At 41.2% G+C, this 19,165-nt stretch overlaps 1 protein-coding gene across 2 annotated transcripts in view; it reads left to right on the forward strand.

The window, feature by feature from the left end:
- The window catches only part of LOC139553705 (runt-related transcription factor 3-like), an 89,530-nt gene that overhangs the window by 21,812 nt on the left and 48,553 nt on the right, over positions 1 to 19,165 (forward strand). The window contains exons 3-5 of one of the 2 annotated variants that reach the window (XM_071366299.1): positions 12,636 to 12,877; positions 13,932 to 14,088; positions 15,411 to 15,530. In XM_071366299.1, coding sequence (XP_071222400.1) covers positions 12,636 to 12,877; positions 13,932 to 14,088; positions 15,411 to 15,530 — 519 coding nt within the window. The remainder of the gene's footprint in view (positions 1 to 12,635; positions 12,878 to 13,931; positions 14,089 to 15,410; positions 15,531 to 19,165) is intronic. The other variant, XM_071366300.1, reaches the window with a different exon arrangement.

Consider the following 19,165-nt stretch of genomic DNA (forward strand, 5'->3'; position numbering starts at 1 on the left):
ATAAGAGTTTGAAGCTAAACATTCTGATCTGTTCTATCAGTCCTATTAACTGACATGGCGTATACCCTCACTACACTACTTTGATACGTTTCAGTGGAGATTAAGAAGTGAGTATATGCAATGATCACTGAAAAATAAGTGGGTATACAGCGAATAGCTGCGTATACCCTCCACTACACCACTGCACAGGACACCATCATCCACTTACCCCAAGGCAGCTCAACTTACCCTGTCCCTATGCTCAACTTACCCTGCCCCCATGCTCAATTTACCCTGTCATAGTAAATGGAGGGAGACAGATAAAGGTTTACTATGTTACGTCTATCCCAGAGTCCAGGTTGGCTCAGCCAACACACCCCTTGCTGGGTCCCTCAATTCGGTTCTATATTTGTGTGAGATGTCGAGGGAGAGGATCACAGACAGACTCCCATTTTGGCAGGGTGAAGGGAATGAGGATCTGTAAATGTCCCTGCCCACCGTAGGTGTGTGGTTACCCAGTGTGGAGTGTGCGGAAGTGCAACATCAGTGAGCTAACATGTCTTGGGGCTGTGTTGGGCACAGGGGTGGTGATGCGGTGCGTAATGACTTCATAAACGTGCGCCACAGTCGAGCCACAGTTACACACTGAGAAGCTGTTTGTTGAAGTGGTGGAGTAGTGAAATGGTGGGCAAGGACTTCATCAACTCACTCCACAGTTTGGCCACAGTCTCACAGAACAGTGTGTCTGGGACATGGGGCGAATCGATATGGTGGCCTCATAACCATGCGCCACAATCACACATAGCAAACCAGTGTTAACGAGTGGTGGAGTGGTGGACAAAGGCTTAATAAACATGCATCAACAGTCCAGCCACAGACCGACACAGCAGCCTTACCTACCTTGAGCTGAGCGTCATTTAACCCCATTCACAGAATTCCTCACCAGTGGCTCAATTATGTTGCCTGATGACTCAAACGTAATTCTTCCGCTGCTCTGTTTGCTACATAGAGTACTGGACTGCCATTGTTTAAATCATTTGTGGTGATGTCAAAATGAGGGGTGTTGTACAAATCATTCATCAGTGATTGGATCATCTCTAACCAATCAAGAGTATCAAAGCCAATGATGAATTTTCAAAACCCCTCTTTACCCACATGTGTTCTTGGCTCTGGCCCAACCCATTGGTTTCTGGGACCAATCAGAACGGTTAGAATGTGTTTGTGTTCTAGACATTCATGGGGAGGAACTCAGATTGCTGAGAAGAAACTAATGTCCGTGGGCATGGCATAGCGTTTGGCTGGAGCAAGGAGATTAGGTAGCCAGGCAATCAATTCTGCCTAATAATAGTAATTAAGTAAATCTAATTTTACACAAGGAAAGTAACAAAAGGGAATTTGATCACAATTAACAATTGTAAAAGAAACAGAACATCGACCTAAAATTACTGTGTTTAGACAGCAACCCAATTCTGAGATTATTTCCACTAATTGGTCTTTTGACAGGGCCCTTTTTCCCAAAAGCTTCCTAAACATAGAATCACAGTGTTCATCCATCTCTCCTTGACCTTTGATCATTTCACAGCAAAGTTGACTACAAATACAAAGTTGACTACAAATACAAAGTTGACTACAAATACAAAGTTGACTACAAATACAAAGTTGACTACAAATACAAAGTTGACTACAAATACAAAGTTGACTACAAATACAAAGTTGACTACAAATACAAAGTTGACTACAAATACAAAGTTGACTACAAATACAAAGTTGACTACAAATACAAAGTTGACTACAACTACAAAGTTGACAACAAATGCAAAGTTGACTACAAATACAAAGTTGAATACAAATACAAAGTTGACAATGTCTTTGCAGTTCTTACAAATAAGCAAAGGATAAAAAGATGCTTAAAATGACTGTATTAAAAAAGAAAGCCTACCTACAGTATGGCTATAGGTCTATATATTTCAATGATGTTGAAATCAATTTCATGTTCATTGAATTGAGTTTTTTTGGGCTACAGTCTAATCTTTGCCTCAATTTATTTCATGATGTGTAGCCTAACGTGTGAAATGATGCCAAATCTTGATTTCGTGCATTATTTAGGGTAAGCATTAGCCACCTCCATATTTGCTGCCATACTGTAGGTGATAATATTTCTCTAGGAGCTGATCCTTCGTCAGTATTGTGGGATAATTCTAATGTTAATGTAAGATTTGAATGGAGAAAGCTGATCCGAGAGCAGCGCTGTCAATAAGATACTGTATGTTCATAATACCTTTTTAGTCTATTTGTGCAATGCATGACAGTAACAAAACCCATTTTGAATGTGAATACTAGCTGTGACTAGCTGTAGCTGTGATCTGGCTCTGGCAGGGCTCTGAAGTGGTGTGATACGACAGTTAAACTGTCACTGGGGGGAACTATAAATCTGCTGCTGAAGGTGAATGTAGCATGATGTTGCTGCTGCCACAGGTGTGTTGTCTGCCAGTTAGTTCCTCTGTATTCTACATCCGTCTGTCTACCGTATCTCATTCATCCAGAGGAGGCTGGGTCTACGGCTCTTGTAGCCGGACACAGTTGGCTGAGGCTAGGCAGAGTGAGTCAGCCAGTCGGGGATGTGTGTGTGTCTGTGTGTTGGGGGTGGGGGTGCTGTCACTTTGGCAACGCCGAGGCACATATTGCAGCAATTACCACAGCGGAAAAATGTTTTTCTGCAACATGCAATTACTACAGATTAAAGATTGCCTTCCTAGCATCAGAAGAACTCGCCAGAGAGAGGAAAATGGGCCTGTGTGTGTGTGCGTGTGCGTGCGCATGTGTGTGTGTCTGGGCATGTATATTTGCCTGTGTGTGAGACAGACAAAGAGACAAAGAAAGAAGATCAATTATTATAAGTCATACTAAAAACCTCAAAGGTGGATGAGTTGGTGCATTTATAGGGCACAATAGAGATTAAGGTCATGGACAGTTATGTCCATCTTCCTCACCATGAAGCTAAATATTCATATTGGATGATAAACAAGTCTCGTGTTAAAGTGTATGATTTACCAACAACTAATAACAATATGATGTCAATGTACATGGTTCAAAGCCAAATCAGACATGGCAGTATAAGGGAGTTGATGAACCAACCTTCAGGTCAGGTCAGCAGTCCTCAACAATACATCATACTGGTTCCCCTAACTCAGCAAGACAGGACCCACAACACACACGCAACCAACTAGATCAGATCTCAACCAACTAGATCAGATCTCAACCAACTAGATCAGAACTCAACCAACTACATCAGAACTAAACCAACTAGATCAGATCTCAACCAACTAGATCAGATCTCAACCAACTACATCAGAACTAAACCAACTAGATCAGATCTCAACCAACTAGATCAGATTTCAACCAACTAGATCAGATCTCAACCAACTAGATCAGAACTCAACCAACTACATCAGAACTAAACCAACTAGATCAGAACTCAACCAACTATATCAAAACTCAACCAACTACATCAGAACTCAACCAACTACATCAGAACTCAACCAACTAGATCAGAACTCAACCAACTACATCAGAACTCAACCAACTACATCAGAACTCAACCAACTAGATCAGAACTCAACCAACTACATCAGAACTCAACCAACTAGATCAGATCTCAACCAACTACATCAGAACTCAACCAACTACATCAGATCTCAACCAACTACATCAGAACTCAACCAACTACATCAGATCTCAACCAACTGGATCAGATCTCAACTAACTCAACCAAAACCAAATGTGTTCATATAATAACACAGCTCCGTTTGTGACTTTACCATCAATAGTACTCTTAGTGGCTTTCCAATGAATAAACACCACACGCAACCACATCACAGCCTTCTGACTGTCATTGTGGGGCGAGCGTACCCGACAGATGATGTGAGGGCGGACCGATGGTGACATGGGAGTTCACAGAGAGAGACCCCAGAGCAGGCCCCGGAGGTGTCCCCTTGAACTGCAACTAAAAGACAGGGGTGACAGGGGTGGGGTCTGACCACGGGGTTAACCCTACACACTGATCAGATATAAACCTTTAAATCAAATTCATACGACTTTAAACTATTTCTTACACAACTATTTATTTGATCGGGTTTTGTTATAGAATGTCAATGTGAGGTCACACTACAGAAAAGTCTATTGATCTTTGAATAAGTATAGTTTTCATGTTTCATGTTTCATCTAATTGAATTGCATTATTATGCAATTATTCCTATGTAGTACTTCACATTGTCTGTTATAAACATAACAGCCTTTATAAGAGCTAGACACATACTAGGGAGTATCAGAAAGGGAGTATATGAGTGCTACTACAGAACATACAGCACAATCACCCCTAGTCCTGTCTGCAGCAGCCCCCTCTAGAGGAGAGGGACACATAACTCTCTGTCTGTCTGTCTGTCTGTCTGTCTGTCTGTCTGTCTGTCTGTCTGTCTGTCTGTCTGTCTGTCTGTCTGTCTGTCTGTCTGTCTGTCTGTCTGTCTGTCTGTCTCACTCACTCTCTCTGTCGCTTTCTGTCTCTCCGTCTGTATCTATCTCTCTCTCTCTCTCCCCGTCTGTCTCTATCCCTCTCTCTCTCACGTTCTCTCTCTCCATCTGTCTCTATCCCTCTCTCTATCTCTCTCTTTCTCTCTCTCCGTCTGTCTCTCTCTCTCTCACTTTCTCTCTCTGTGTCTGTCTCTCTGCCTTTCTTCTGTGTCTGTCTCTCTCTGTGGGTGTGTCTGTCTCTCTGCGTCTCTCTGTGTCTGTCTCTTTCTCTCTCTCTCTGTCTCTATCTCTCTCTGTGTCTTTCTCTCTGTCTCCCTCTCTCTCTGTCTCTCTCTATCTCTCTGTCTCTCTCTCTGTCTCTCTATCTTTCTCTGAAACACAGAACGTGTGATCATAATCAGTATCTTCATGTACATACTGTACATTATTTGATACATGATGTATAAAACAAGGAAAGGGGGACACGTTAAATGTCTCTGAGTGTGTTGATAACAGTGATAATAACAGTCATCTGACTTGAAGGCCTCTTCGTCATGACTAATGTCTTTACTCAGTTAGTTACTGTATAGCTAGCTGTCCTTTAGTGTGCATGAATAAAGTGTTGCAGCACCCAGAGACAAGACAGAGACATCCCCCAACAGCCATTATTTTACTCAATTGATTCAGAGGCCTTTAATAAGCCCTTGGCTACACTCTGCACCTTTTAAAACATGTAGGCTGTGGATTAAAGATGCATGAGCTGAATGTGCTCATTGTCTGAGTCTACAACTGCACTATTTCACCTAATCACACTTACATAGTAATTAGCTGCTGGTTTCGGAGATGTTACAGACTCATTCATCATTGTATGTGATATATATTATATATCTGCTTATATTTATTTAACTTGAATTTAACCAAGGAGACACATTGAGACCTAGGTCTCATTCACAAGCGTGCCCTGGGAACAGTCATATCAGCACACAAACAATTATATACAAAATGCACAAAATATACACAATATATACATACACGATACACTATAGCCATTATAATCAAATAAAACACATTCATCACTAAAAAATCCTTAACCAATTCCCTAAATTGACCCAGGGACACCAAATCATCCAAACGAAGTGCGAACTGGAGACTGTTCAACATATGAGAGGCCTGATATGAAAAAACAGATCTCTCGAACTCTGTGGATAACCTGAAATTCTACATTTCAACAAGATGGTTAAGTATGTTGGAAGCTTGTGGAGTATATGGATCCCGAACTTTCTCAAGAATCACAGGGACACACTCTTTTCATGCCACTTTGATACAGCTACGACCGGAAGTGATTTTCTTAGCAGGTTAGGAGAGCATTTTCTCTGATCATAACCCTTTTCCTAATCTTAACCTTATTCTCCTAACCTGCTACGTTAATTCTCCTAACCTACTATGGAAAAAGTCACTTCCGATCATAGCTGTATCAAAGTGGCGTAAAAATAATGTTTCTGAAGAATCACATGCTGTCACGATCGCCGTAATGTGGATGAAGAGAGGAGGACCAAGGCGCAGCGTGATAAGAATACATTATTCTATTTATTTAACGAAACGAAGAACACTTAAACAAACTATGCAAAACAACAAACGAACGTGAAGCTATATATTAAACAAGTGCATACACAGGAAACTTACACATAGACAATAACCCACGAAATCCCTAAAGAATATGGCTGCCTAAATATGGTTCCCAATCAGAGACAATGATAAACAGCTGCCTCTAATTGAGAACCAATCTAGGCAACCATAGACATACAAACACCTAGACTAGAAAACACATAAACATACAAAACCCCTAAACAAGACAAAACACATAAATCCCCCATGTCACACCCTGACCTAACCAAAATAATAAAGAAAACAAAGATAACTAAGGCCAGGGCGTGACACATGCGTATACTTGAGTGTAGGTGATTCAATTTCTGATTTACCCAAAATTAGTTTTAAGTCTTTAAAAAGGAAAGTTAAAGTGTTTAATCTCATTATTAAACGAGTAGCCTGGTGCTCATATCTGAATCAGCTAACTGGAAGTTGATAAGATGAGGAGTAATTGGCTTTAGATCAATTAAGAACACATAAATATGCTATGATAAAAACTGCCAATGTGGTTTTTGATGGTCTACATCAAAACGGACAACAATGACCACCAACTGCGATGTGCTGACACATTATGTAATCATCGTTTGAGAAAGCATCAGCAATCGGAGCTCAGAACCCCCATACAAAACGAAACAATCTTTACCCAGTCTCTCTGAAGCATTACTTTTCAAAGTCTCTCTATAGTCTGTGTGTAAACATCCAAATGCTAGAATATGATTTGGCTTTGGGACGAGGGACAGAATGCTTTGATGACTTACATCATGCTTGGAATACTAACCACTGACACTCTTGTCATATCAAGCAGCAGAAGTCCATTTCATAGCAAAGTTTATTTTTTTAAATATAGCAGCATTTCAAGTCTACCACAGAATTCACCATTGATACTGTACAAAAAAATATCCTGAGCACAGTTGTAGAGCTCATTTAATCCAAGAGATATAAAAGTCAATTTCATAGGAGTCTTCCATTCAGAACACTCATATTTCCACTGAGCAGAAAACCCTCGGCTGAAATAGGAGAAGACACTTTTCGGAAGGAATGCGTTCGGTGGGTTGAGGGTCAGGCTTGTTCTGTAATTTGTGAATGTACAGAAATGTGCGACCGCCACAGCCACTAAAGATAGAAATCTTTGTCTTATGTCATCGTTTAACCTCAAACTATTTCTGATTGCTCCATAGCCCCATTTTTCTAATGAAAAGCACCCCTCCAATGGCACATGTACACACGTCTGTAAATATCTCATGGGTTTATGGGGTTACTGGGGTTCATATTGAGAATTAACATTTCACGTTTGTATCTCCTCACATATCTGAAAGTGTCTCCCCATCCATCAAAACCTGTTTGAAGTGGCATCAGACATATGAAATATGATGGGTGGTGGGCATGGTGGGCATGGTGGAGTCAGGGGTAGGTTTACAACTAACAGGCTTGTTGTGGGTTTCTCAGCGAATGGGGATGATGTTCTAACTATTAGTTTTTACATTCTGCTTCATTATCCGCCAAACCATATGAAAATGGAGAGGAAGAAAACGTTGATACTCTCTTTGATATGCCATGATTTGGGGTGTTGGTTGGCCTCTGCAGGGCAGGCAAGGCAGGCTTAACTAGGCTCATTTTAAACCAGGCCTCAAGTGGAAAAGAAAAGGCAAATGCTCTTTCATTTGAAAACCTGTAGTTCCTCACAACATAGAGATAGCATGGCTGGAGGTGTATATGCCAGCGCACAGGTCATAGTAAGAGTTAATATGAATTTGAGAAGGAAACTTCTCATATTCATAAGGAATCTATTAATTTTGGTTGGAGCACTTTTTATCCTTTCCTACTCTAACCCTCTAAACTCTTTCCATACTGGAGGCCTGTAGTGTTTATACTGGGCCTATAGAGGCTATAGCTGAAACCTCTGTGTTTTAAAAGTAGAGGGTAAAAACGTCTAGTACGTGAGGTTGGCCTGGGGTATCAGATATCGTCCAGGAGTTCTGCATTCGGTTGAGCTGAACCCACTCGAATCATTAAAAATCGTTCAGGGGCACGACGGGCTCCGTCCTTAGTCTCTGTGCGGCTGAAACCGTAGAAACTGTCTGTTGAAACGTAGGAGTCTAAATAAGACAGGCGCCCGAAGCGCGCATTACCGCTGCGCAGGGTAGTCGGTCGTGTGGTCAGATATTAATAATGAACAGAGGCAGGAGGACGAATGAAATATCCCCGATGTATTTGTCCCACTAGCGGACAATGATAGGCGATACTTTTGAAGACAGTAGGTCCTGAAAATGCGCCCTGCAGCTTCAGCTAACAGCATATACATTTTATGATAATTGCATTATTATAAGTTTACAACAGTTAGTTACTCTCTAATTACTTAGATATAAACTCAGAAGATTTTAGGCATAGTATTTTATAATTAGAAGAACGATCTGTTTTAGACACATGTCCAGTGTTCTCCAAAAGGCACATGCCTTGATATTTGCGGTCATTCAGTGCGGTTGTAGCAATTAAGAATTTCACATTCTCTCCTCATAAAGAAACAGGCTTGCTGACAGCTCGCCCAGTTGAGGTCTCACCCCACTATGCAGTCTGCACTCTACAGACAACAGCCTAGCAAATAAATGTATAGACTATGGCTGTGATAATTGTTATCAATACGTTTGGCGCCAATTCGTGTTGTTAAAATATGATTTCAAATGGCTTCCCTCCTAACGGTCTCCGCGTGCATGAAGAGTATATAATCTCCTCATCCACTCTCCCCACAAGACTCTGGCTTTATCTGTCTGACTGACATCAGTATAATAAAGAAAATGAAGGGTAAATCTAAACCCACTCCCTTCCCTACCCAACCCACTCCCTCCTATCTAAAATAAACAAAAGCACACACACTTTGCATATTCAATAGAAATAGGGGGAAAATATATACGGGTCATTTTTTCCTCAGGACCGTAGACTAATGATTGTCAATCAGGTATAATTATATATCAAACACGTACCTAAATGAATTCAATAAGGCATTATAGACTTAGATAGCGCACCAATGCAATATTGGGAAAATTGAAGACAAACAAATAAGTACCCCACACGTGCTTTGGTAGGTAAGTTATAACATTTTACTTCAATGACTTTCAAGGCATTATCCGATCCCATGATGTGTTTTATGTTATTTATTTCTGACAATAGGGCCTAATTCTGATGGGAGCGGTTTTTAATGGGTTTGTGCATCTCACCACAAAAAAATAACCCCAAGAATCAAATGCCTCTTGATCCAATAAACAAGTTATCCACAAATATTTTACATTTAAAACGTCCCCCCCCCCCCCCCCCTCTTTTTTCCCCACAATTAATATGTAAGCTAATCTATAACGAATGTGATTGTAGATAGCCTGATCTTCTTAATGATTTTCTGGGCCTTTACTTATATATGTTTACTAAATAACTGCTCTTTGATATATAGATGGGCTATACAGTATGTCATGTCTTTGTTTATTCAATAATTTATTGTGTGTTGGACAAAACAGCAAATATATAATAATAATAATAATAATTCATTTAATTTGTAAAGCGCTATTGTCACACCCAAGACGTGATGTAATGTAATGTAATGTCTCCATACATCTGTGGGAAAAAATATATAAATGATTTCCTAATCGAGGCTATATAAGAGTAAAACAGTGCATGGTACATTTATTCGTAACTTGTTAAGAACCTAAAAGGTGGCATTAAACGAATAAAAAATTGAGTGGTTTAATTTTGCATTTTAAGCCTACTAGTAGATGCCTACTTCAATGCAGAAAAGAATGGAACGGACGAGCAGAATTCCAGCACATGGGTCAATTGACTAAAAAAACTTGACGCTCGACACAGGTAGGCCTAATAATTGTCGTCTAGGACCCACGTTTTGTCGTCTTGGAGCAAGCTAGTATGTAGTATATATGTTGCTTTTTCAGATTTTCCCTGATGGTACAAATGCCGTTTCTCCCTCCATACCCCTTCTGTACTAAGGCAGGTCCATTTGGCAAAGACAAATGCGCCAACTAGCGTCTGTGGGCCATCATTGCATGGGAACGAGTAAACGGGGTGTGCCGTTTCATGTGCCATACACTGACTAACCTATTAAATGATGGAATTCCAATTAATATTTGCCTGTGGTTAATGTATTTTGGCAAAATTGTAGTTGTTATGTAAGCCTATGGAGGAAATTGCTTGTATGCTTTAATTCGTTTTCATTTGGTGTGATCGAATCATGGTGATAACACAATTATATATAATTATAAATATTAACAAATATGCACCTATGCATATTACGTAAAATGTATAGGCCTATATTATTAATGTATACGCATCCTTAGCCTAATTTATTCTAATTCCTTGGATATAGGAACAAATAACATATTAAAAAGAAAAGAAAAAAGAAAAATAACAAAAGCATATTGATAAATATGTATTCCACATATTTTGTGAGTAGGTGTCTAACCCCAGCAGCACTACAGTTAATGTAATGCAGCCTAAGCCTATTGGGCCTACTCTCAATTACGTGATACTAAACAACAACAAAATCATCCGGTAGATGCCTTTGGCTTTGACGTTCTCTGAAAACTCAAGGGTGAATTGCATAAGGGACAATAATGGGAAAATCATAATAAATTCACAACTCATATTGATAAATAAACCATAGTTATGTCATTTGAAAGGTGCATGAACCCCTAAAATGATCAATAGCTCATTACGGTTGATTGACAATTCTGCATTCAGAAATAGCCTATTGCTTTTCGTAAAAACAAATAGGCTAAGGGTATAGGCCCATAATAAGATCATATAGCTGCATTATATGACTGGCCTATTTTCCCTAAAGACGTTGGTCTCTTCTGCAGTCACCAAATACATGTGTATGCTTGAATTATTGTTTTCTTTTCACTCTGTATGTAAACGCACTGCGGTGATGTACTAATATAGGCAGAATGCATTATGTGATTCTATTTATTCAAAAAGTGGTTGCCTATATTATTTTTGCTGATGTCATATAAAGAAGGAAGAGGGATCAGTCATAACACAGAATGTGTTTTTTTAAATCTTCAATTAACAAATAACTTTTGGGGGGAATTATAACTGGTTCACCATTCAGGTGAGAACAGTTGCTATAACTTTAAGTATAAATATAGTCTAACTGTGCAAAACATTATAACATCTAATGTAGATACATAATGTAGAAAAGCACAAATAGATAGTATATTATTAATAATGTATCGTGTGTGTAAGGCAGAATAAGCAGAGAGCGCTTTCACTTCGCCTATATTCCGAAGACTTTGATTGGTCTAATGAAAGCCCAACCCAGGCGACTCATTGGTGGAAGTTATCGCCACACTCGAACCACTAACACTAAAATTACTTGAGTAAATAATATCACAGCACTCTTCACTCTCGCACCACCACTCACTCAAGCGCGTCTTTGTTACCTTCAACTGCGTTAACTACAGCAAAAGGACTACATTTATACAGATATTCAAGATTATTTCAACGTAGCGACAGAATAGTTTCAAGAAAATAGTTTTTGGATCTCGACTTACTTTTTAGTTTCATTAAGGATAACCGGTGGCAGGACATGTGATACGGATGAACAAAAAACATTGAATATAAAGAAACTTCACATGAAACCATCGGACTTCTGCGTCTTGTACTTCGCGTTGAGAACTGTGAATTGCTGAGTAGCCTCCATACTCTGTTGTAGCTAGCCTACTTTGTTGAGTAGGCAACATCTTCAGTGTGTGCGGCGAGGTCTGGCGAGACCCAAAAAGCCCAATTCAATCGAAGGAACTCATTCAGTCACCGAAGGTGAAACAAGATATTTGGACAATTCTGCTATAAAGTTGAATCTCTAACAAGGAGCACTCGACTCGTCACCTTCCGTGAATATTGCAAACGATTGGATTTCATAGTTTTCCTTTTCACTGGACGTTATTAATAATTGTATATTTTTGCGTTTGTCGATCAGTCGATAGATTGTTATTAATGTTTCTCATTGTATAGATATTTATTTTGTAATATGAGGCCAAAATCTTATTGCGGGCGGGCATCGTATTAAATGCTGAATAGTGCAGATAGAGTGTAAGCCTTATAGGCAACCAGAACAGAGCACTGTGGAAAAGAGGTCAGATCTAAGTTTGCGGTTTCGTGGTTTTGCTGTAGTCAGTGAGAAGCAGAAATCAACTCGATGTTTCTCATGCAGCTACATCCTGAGCAGATGATATAACACGCAAACATTCAACTTTATCGTGTCTGCAAGATAAAAAGTCTCTTCACTCACTGGACAGTTCAGGATTTATTGTGATAGATTAACCGGGGGAGCTGCGTGCGCTCAGCTCCATCATCGCGTAAACCGCTGGAATTGGCCGAGACCAAAGGAACAAGTGTCAGAGAGCGGGAAAAATACATATATTCTCCAAAAAAAGAGCCCTGAACACTCGTCAAAACCCCTCGAGAAGTGGCCTTGACCAACGCTGTTGTGATGCATATTCCCGTAGACCCTAACACCACCAGACGGTTCACACCGCCCTCCACGTCGTTCCCCTGCAGCAAGATTGGAGACGGCAGCGGGACCATGGGCACCCCTGGACCACTGAGGACACGACCCGAGGCCAGGAATGTGGTGGACGTCCTGTCAGACCACGCTGGCGAGCTGGTCCGTACAGACAGCCCAAACTTCCTCTGCTCCGTGCTGCCCTCACACTGGAGGTGCAACAAGACACTCCCTGTGGCTTTCAAGGTAAGGTAAATTATGCATAATTACAAATGGGCACTTATGAAGTAATGACCGACCTAATGATGTATTACTGTAGGCTACTGCAGAAAAAGCGTAAAATACAATTTTTTAAGCTTTCTTGAGTATGCTTCATTTCGCTAACAAGGCAGTTACTTACATTAGTAGGTCTATTACAATTACTTTTACGCAGAGCCCTATTCTGTAATATAGGCCTAAATAATTGAATTAAATAAAGTTGTCAAAATTATAGTGGCCTGCCAAAGTGATAACTTGGCATAATTATCTTGTTTCTTTTTTGCATTGTACTTACTTGAATATGAGATTTAGAAAAGTGTTTGGATTTGCAAGAACTGCGATGACATACAATTAATCAACAATTAGCCAACAATATAGGCCCTAATACAAATAATGATCATTTAATAACAATAATTCTAATGATAACATATATTATTATACCTGGTAAGCTAGTTATTTTTAAATTGCTATTTTGAAAGGTTTTGCAATGCAGAAAAACATATTTAGGCCTATATTACGAAGCAATGAAATTATGCTACATTGAACGTTATCAATTATATTTATACACCAGGACGTGAATAGAATTTGTGGCCTAAAAGTGTAATATTTAGAAAAATAGACAAGCCTATATCTATTTGATTTGTATCATATCCACGTGTAAAAAATGCTTGATTAGATCGCATAGGCCTACTTATTTAATGAGGAGTATTTGCAAAAATTATTTGGGAAAGTGATTTGGATATAGGCCTATCAAATGTCAAAGTAATTTACATAGCTTTAAAATATTAGTGTTTGAATTGCAAGCTTGTTTCAAGAAAGCATCGTACCATGTAGTTGTAACCTAATAGCACAATAGGCCTATATTTTTTGACCAAAATATTTGCTAACAATATCTAAAAGGCACATTTTTTTATGGATTGGAAATCAGGTCTAATATTTATGTGTTTTATGCTGCGTTTTTTGATTCCACCGGATGCGGTTTGTTGCAGTCTGTATTTGGTTTAGCATGGTGACCCCGGTTGACCGCGTTGAGTTCTCACAGGTTGTTGCACTCGGTGATGTGCCCGACGGGACTCTGGTCACGGTGATGGCGGGGAACGACGAGAACTTCTCTGCAGAGCTGAGGAACGCGTCTGCGGTGATGAAGAACCAGGTCGCCCGCTTCAACGACCTGCGGTTCGTGGGCAGAAGCGGACGAGGTGAGCAGAGGGAGTCACTCACCTATATCCTTAAACCATGAATAGTATTTGGCCTACTAAATTAAATCAATAACTAACATCGCATACAAAACAGCTGTCGGCATGCGTCATAGTTGCACTGACTTGCAAAACTTAGCCTGAGTAGATCTACTTTTGGTAATCTATTTTAAACAAAGAAAGTGATAAAATATTTTAACAGATAAAATAAAAGTGTTAGGGAATGTGAGAATCAGATGAATTCATCTCCCGGACCAATTATAGCTGCAAGACCGCACCATCATTGCGCAGGTATAATTATGGGGATTATCAATGTTTATTGGAACAAAAGAAAATCCAGAACACAATATGATTATTACATATTTTAAGATGTGGTTTGATCATTCTTTATCGACAAAGAGCAAAGCCCAATTTCAAATTATAGCCTAATGCTCAGCCAAGCATTGCCACAAGTTCTTTTTATAGGACTAGTCCTAATTTACCATCACGCACGCCCCCTTCAAAAGATGCTCGGGATAGTAGCAGCAGCATATATTCTACGAACATTGCACCATTGTCCAAATAAACACATCGCCTGGACCAGAATATTCAGTTCAAGGCTTGGCATTTCTAAAAGCTTGCCTGTTTACACTTCTAAAAACTAGTTCTCACATAGCTGACATTCCACCAGAACCAGAACCTTCTCGTATCCCTCTCCTTCCTCCTGGCCCTAGTGCTCACATATTTCCCTTAAATGTTACACTTTAAATAGTTGCAGACTGATGAATGGAAAACGCTCTAGTCTCTGAATTAAACGTACCTTTCATTTCTGTAGTCAATTACCCCACCCCAGGATTCCTTTCCCCCCACAGTCTCTTTAACAAGAGATGCCTTTTTATGAAAGCGCTGCTTCATAGCCTGGGACGAAAAACGGACCATTGCACGATCTCCCTCTCTCCCCTTTCATGCAGATGGGAGAGCTCGAGGAAGCTCGTGCAAGAATCTGCCTTGTTGAACAATAAACTGTCGCTGTAAGCCTTTTGGACAGTCTGGAATAGATTCTCTCAATAATTCAAATCATGCCCACATTTCAGCCCATCAAAGTGGTGGTCCCTTTAATTTACAAACTTAAAAGGGAGCCATATCAGGAGGCAATTTTAATTCAGCAAGCTGACTGTGGTGGTTATGAACAAAGTGTGTATGTTCCACAAAAATCTGTTTATTTCCACAATGAATTAACCAAGCCAGTAAACCCTCACACATGCTCTGGTTTGATGTTCCTCCTGAAACTCTGTGTTACTGATGCCCTTCACTAACCAAGGCCTTCTCTATTCTGTCTACCCTAGGAAAGAGCTTCACTCTGACCATCACAGTCTTCTCTGGTCCCCCTCAGGTGGCCACCTACCACCGTGCCATTAAAGTGACAGTGGATGGGCCCAGGGAACCCAGACGTGAGTACTTACAGGGTACATGAGAATATTTGTCTTGTTTTATCAGAAGTCAAATGTACTGCTCTCATGAGCTGTGTGTAGAGGGATTCACAGAGAGAGAGAGAAAGAGAGCGAGAGAGAGAGAGAGAGAGAGGCTATTCTTGGCGTAGGGGGTGAGAGAAGGGGGTGCCACCATTGCAGACTAAAAGAGATACATGAGTCATATGCAGATGATACAAGAAATTGTAGCCGTGTGTCCATGAGTATGTGTGTGTACTGTCAGTGTATGTGGGCGGATCAACAACAGTTGACCAGCAATTGTAATCAATGGGAGACAATGCGGTGTGTTCGGTGGTGCAGCAGTGTGTGTGTGGTATTAGGGGGTGGCGAGGGGCACTGTCAGAGGAAACTGTAAAGCGTATTAAGGCATAACCCGAGACCGCTAAGAGGAGCTGTGTCTCCAAGCCGCAAATACAAAACACTTGTGGCCTCACCCTGCTGCCTTTGGTCAGAGGGTCGTACCTGGTTGACCACATAAGTGGCTCGTTGACTTAACACTCTAAAGAGATGGTGAGCTGCCTGCTGTGAGCTGTGCCAGTGAGGTCCAATAGGCTAAAGCTGTTAGCTCCATCATTTGGGCAGTGATGCATATCAATGTGGTTTAATGTATGATCATGTGAAAGACTGTGGAGGATTGTGTTACAAGGATGAGTCAACCGCTACAGACTGCTGGTGTGTGTCTGCCCATGCTTGGCTAGGAGCAGTCAGACCAGAGCATTGGGATTAATAGGGATTAATGATCACTCCTGTTGAGATATCATGTCCACTATGGTTATACTGTGCATGTTTATAGTGGCTGCTGTGGATGGGTTGATTGCTATGCTCTGTGCTCATGTCTGTTAAGGGTTTTATTTGGGATAGGGTGGAGTCAAAACAGACCAACTGGCCAATGCAGGTAGGCAGGGGGTTCAGGGTGCCACATGGAGGGGTATGGGGTTCCTAGCGAAGGACGAGGGGGCGAAGGGCGAGGGGGCGAAGGGCGAGGAGGCGAAGGACGAGGGGGCGAAGTGCGAGGAGGCGAAGGGCGAGGGGGCGAAGGGCGAGGAGGCGAAGGGTGGTGCATCGCCCCCCTGCCAGGCTGGAGGCTATTTGAGGAGTTGTTGGAAATGGAGGAGAACAGTGTGGAAAATGGGAGGAATAGTTCATAATATCCACTGTGTGTGTGTGTCTGCGCGTGTGTGTGCTTGTGCGTATGTGTGAAATGTGATAGAGTTGCTGGCTATGTCTATGTGTGTAGTAAAGGACAGGTTGTATGTGTCTGCATGCACTGCTGAAGCAAAAGAGGCACTCAAGCTGTGTGTCTGTGTGTGTTCCTGAATGCATGCACAAGTCAGTGTGTTGGCTTCCTGTAGTTGGAAATAACCCTGCACATACCGTAAAGCTGTCTCCTCTCTGTCTCTGTCTACATGTCATGTCTGCACTGAAGGCGTCAGTGTGGCCTCGCTTATTTAATATACACTCCGGTGGCCAGGCCCCATCCTGCTATAAAGTGACATTGTTTAATTTAGGGAAGGGGAATTTTGCTTTAAAAGAGTGGACTCTTAAATCGAGAACAGCACCACCACATTTGTATTTGATAATGAGAATCCTTATATTTTTTCCTCCTAAAGATTTTAGTATTAAAAAAAAAAACATTTAAAAACACACAACACAGATTGGCAGCCGACGATATCCTCAGCTAAAGTATGCACTACATGAGTTTAAGTGTACCATATGACTATCCCTCTATCCCTTTGTGAGATGAGCGCCCCCACCTTGGTTGGCCTGCAAACGTTCACCTGTCAGCTGGCTGGCTGGCAGAGCGGAGTGGGCTGGGCTGCTCAGGGCTTTACTGTAGCGCCTGCATTTGCATGGCTGCCAGGAGAGAAGCTGGCAAAGGAGGAGGGAAGTGCTTTTTTAATGTTTAACCTGACGGACAGGACTGAAGCTCCCCTGCGGCAATGATCTGCCAAACACACAGCCCTCATCTCACTCACTGATCAAAAACACATTCACACGTATGCACTTCGTCCCAAACACTGCCCTTGTTGTACAATAGGCCTTCAAGCAAAATCGTACAACGTGAACCAGTCTCTTTGATCAGAGCTCACCACCCTGTGCTTTCTGAGAAGCAGCTTTGTGTACGTCAATGCTCTGCATCAGAGAGAGAGAGAAGACTGCATCAGAGAGAGAGAGAGAAGACTGCATGAGAGAAAGAAGACTGCATCAGAGAGAGAAGACTGCATCAGAGAGAGAGTGAAGACTGCATCAGAGAGAGAGTGAAGACTGCATCAAAGAGAGAATGAAGACTGCATCAAAGAGAGAATGAAGACTGCATCAAAGAGAGAGTGAAGACTGCATCAGAGATAGAGAGAGAAGACTACATCAGAGAGAGAAGACTGCATCAAAGAGAGAGAGAAGACTGCATCAGAGAGAGAGAGAGAGAAGACTACATCAGAGAGTGAAGACTGCATCAGAGATAGAGAGAGAAGACTGCATCAGAGAGAGAAGACTGCATCAGAGAGAGAAGACTGCATCAGAGAGAGAGAGAGAGAGAGAGAGAGAGAAGACTGCATCAGAGAGAGAGAGAAGACTGCATCAGAGAGAGAGAGAGAAGACTGCATCAGAGAGAGAGAGAAGACTGCATCAAAGAGAGAGAGAAGACTGCATCAGAGAGAGAGAGAGAGAAGACTGCATCAGAGAGAGCGAGAGACTTGTGATAGAAAGAGAGCAAAACGAGATGACTGAAGTGTTGAGACCCTCCCTGTCGCTGTCCCCCCACCCAACTCTCCCTCCCCCATCTCTCCCCTTTCCTCCCTGGGGAGTTCAGCTGAATTCATCTCCTAACTGTATTTAGCGTCCATTGTCTCTGTCTCTGTGATGACATCACCCGTCACATATCCTCAGAGGGGGAGGGGCTGTTAGTATTTATCTCACCCAGAGCGAATCCGTTCCTGAGAAAGATGAACTCACCAGATACAAGGGACACAGGGCTGGGCTGAGAACATACACGCCTGTGAAAAAACAGAGAAAAATGCCTGTTTGTTTGTAGCTCAACCCTAGGTGAGTGACAACATAGGCAGCCATGGTGGTCTACACTGTGTGTACTGTTGATAAACATGCACACAGACAGAGACATGCTGTGTATGCACATGCATCCATTCAGTCATCAGTGTTGGGGAAGCTACTCTGAAAATATAGTAGTTGACCAAACTACAAATGACTTCACACTGGAAGAACTTCAGCTACACTAAAGCTACCTTTAAGAAAAATATAGTTTAATGAACTAGTTACTGAGAAAAAGTAGTTCGCTACATACAAACTGCTGTGTGATAAATGATCCTATCTAAATCTGAAATGTCATAGACAACAAACTGCAAGAACAGATCTCTCTGGAGTCAGATGTTAATGAACAGAATATGTCATTTGGCCTATTAAACACAAAGACTATGTTTCATGTGAGAATTATAGAGGGCTGATGCTGAAAAAGAAAGGAAATTCTTAACTACTTCACCCATCTTTTCTTTTCTTTTTTGAAAAAAAGTAATGTGTATTTCAAGTTGTTAGCTACACCGCTACATGGCAAAACAGTTCTTTAACTACTGACAACTACCAAGATTAGAATTCAGTTC

The sequence above is a fragment of the Salvelinus alpinus genome, chromosome 25, assembly GCF_045679555.1.
Source record: "Salvelinus alpinus chromosome 25, SLU_Salpinus.1, whole genome shotgun sequence".
Classification (NCBI taxonomy): domain Eukaryota; kingdom Metazoa; phylum Chordata; class Actinopteri; order Salmoniformes; family Salmonidae; genus Salvelinus; species Salvelinus alpinus.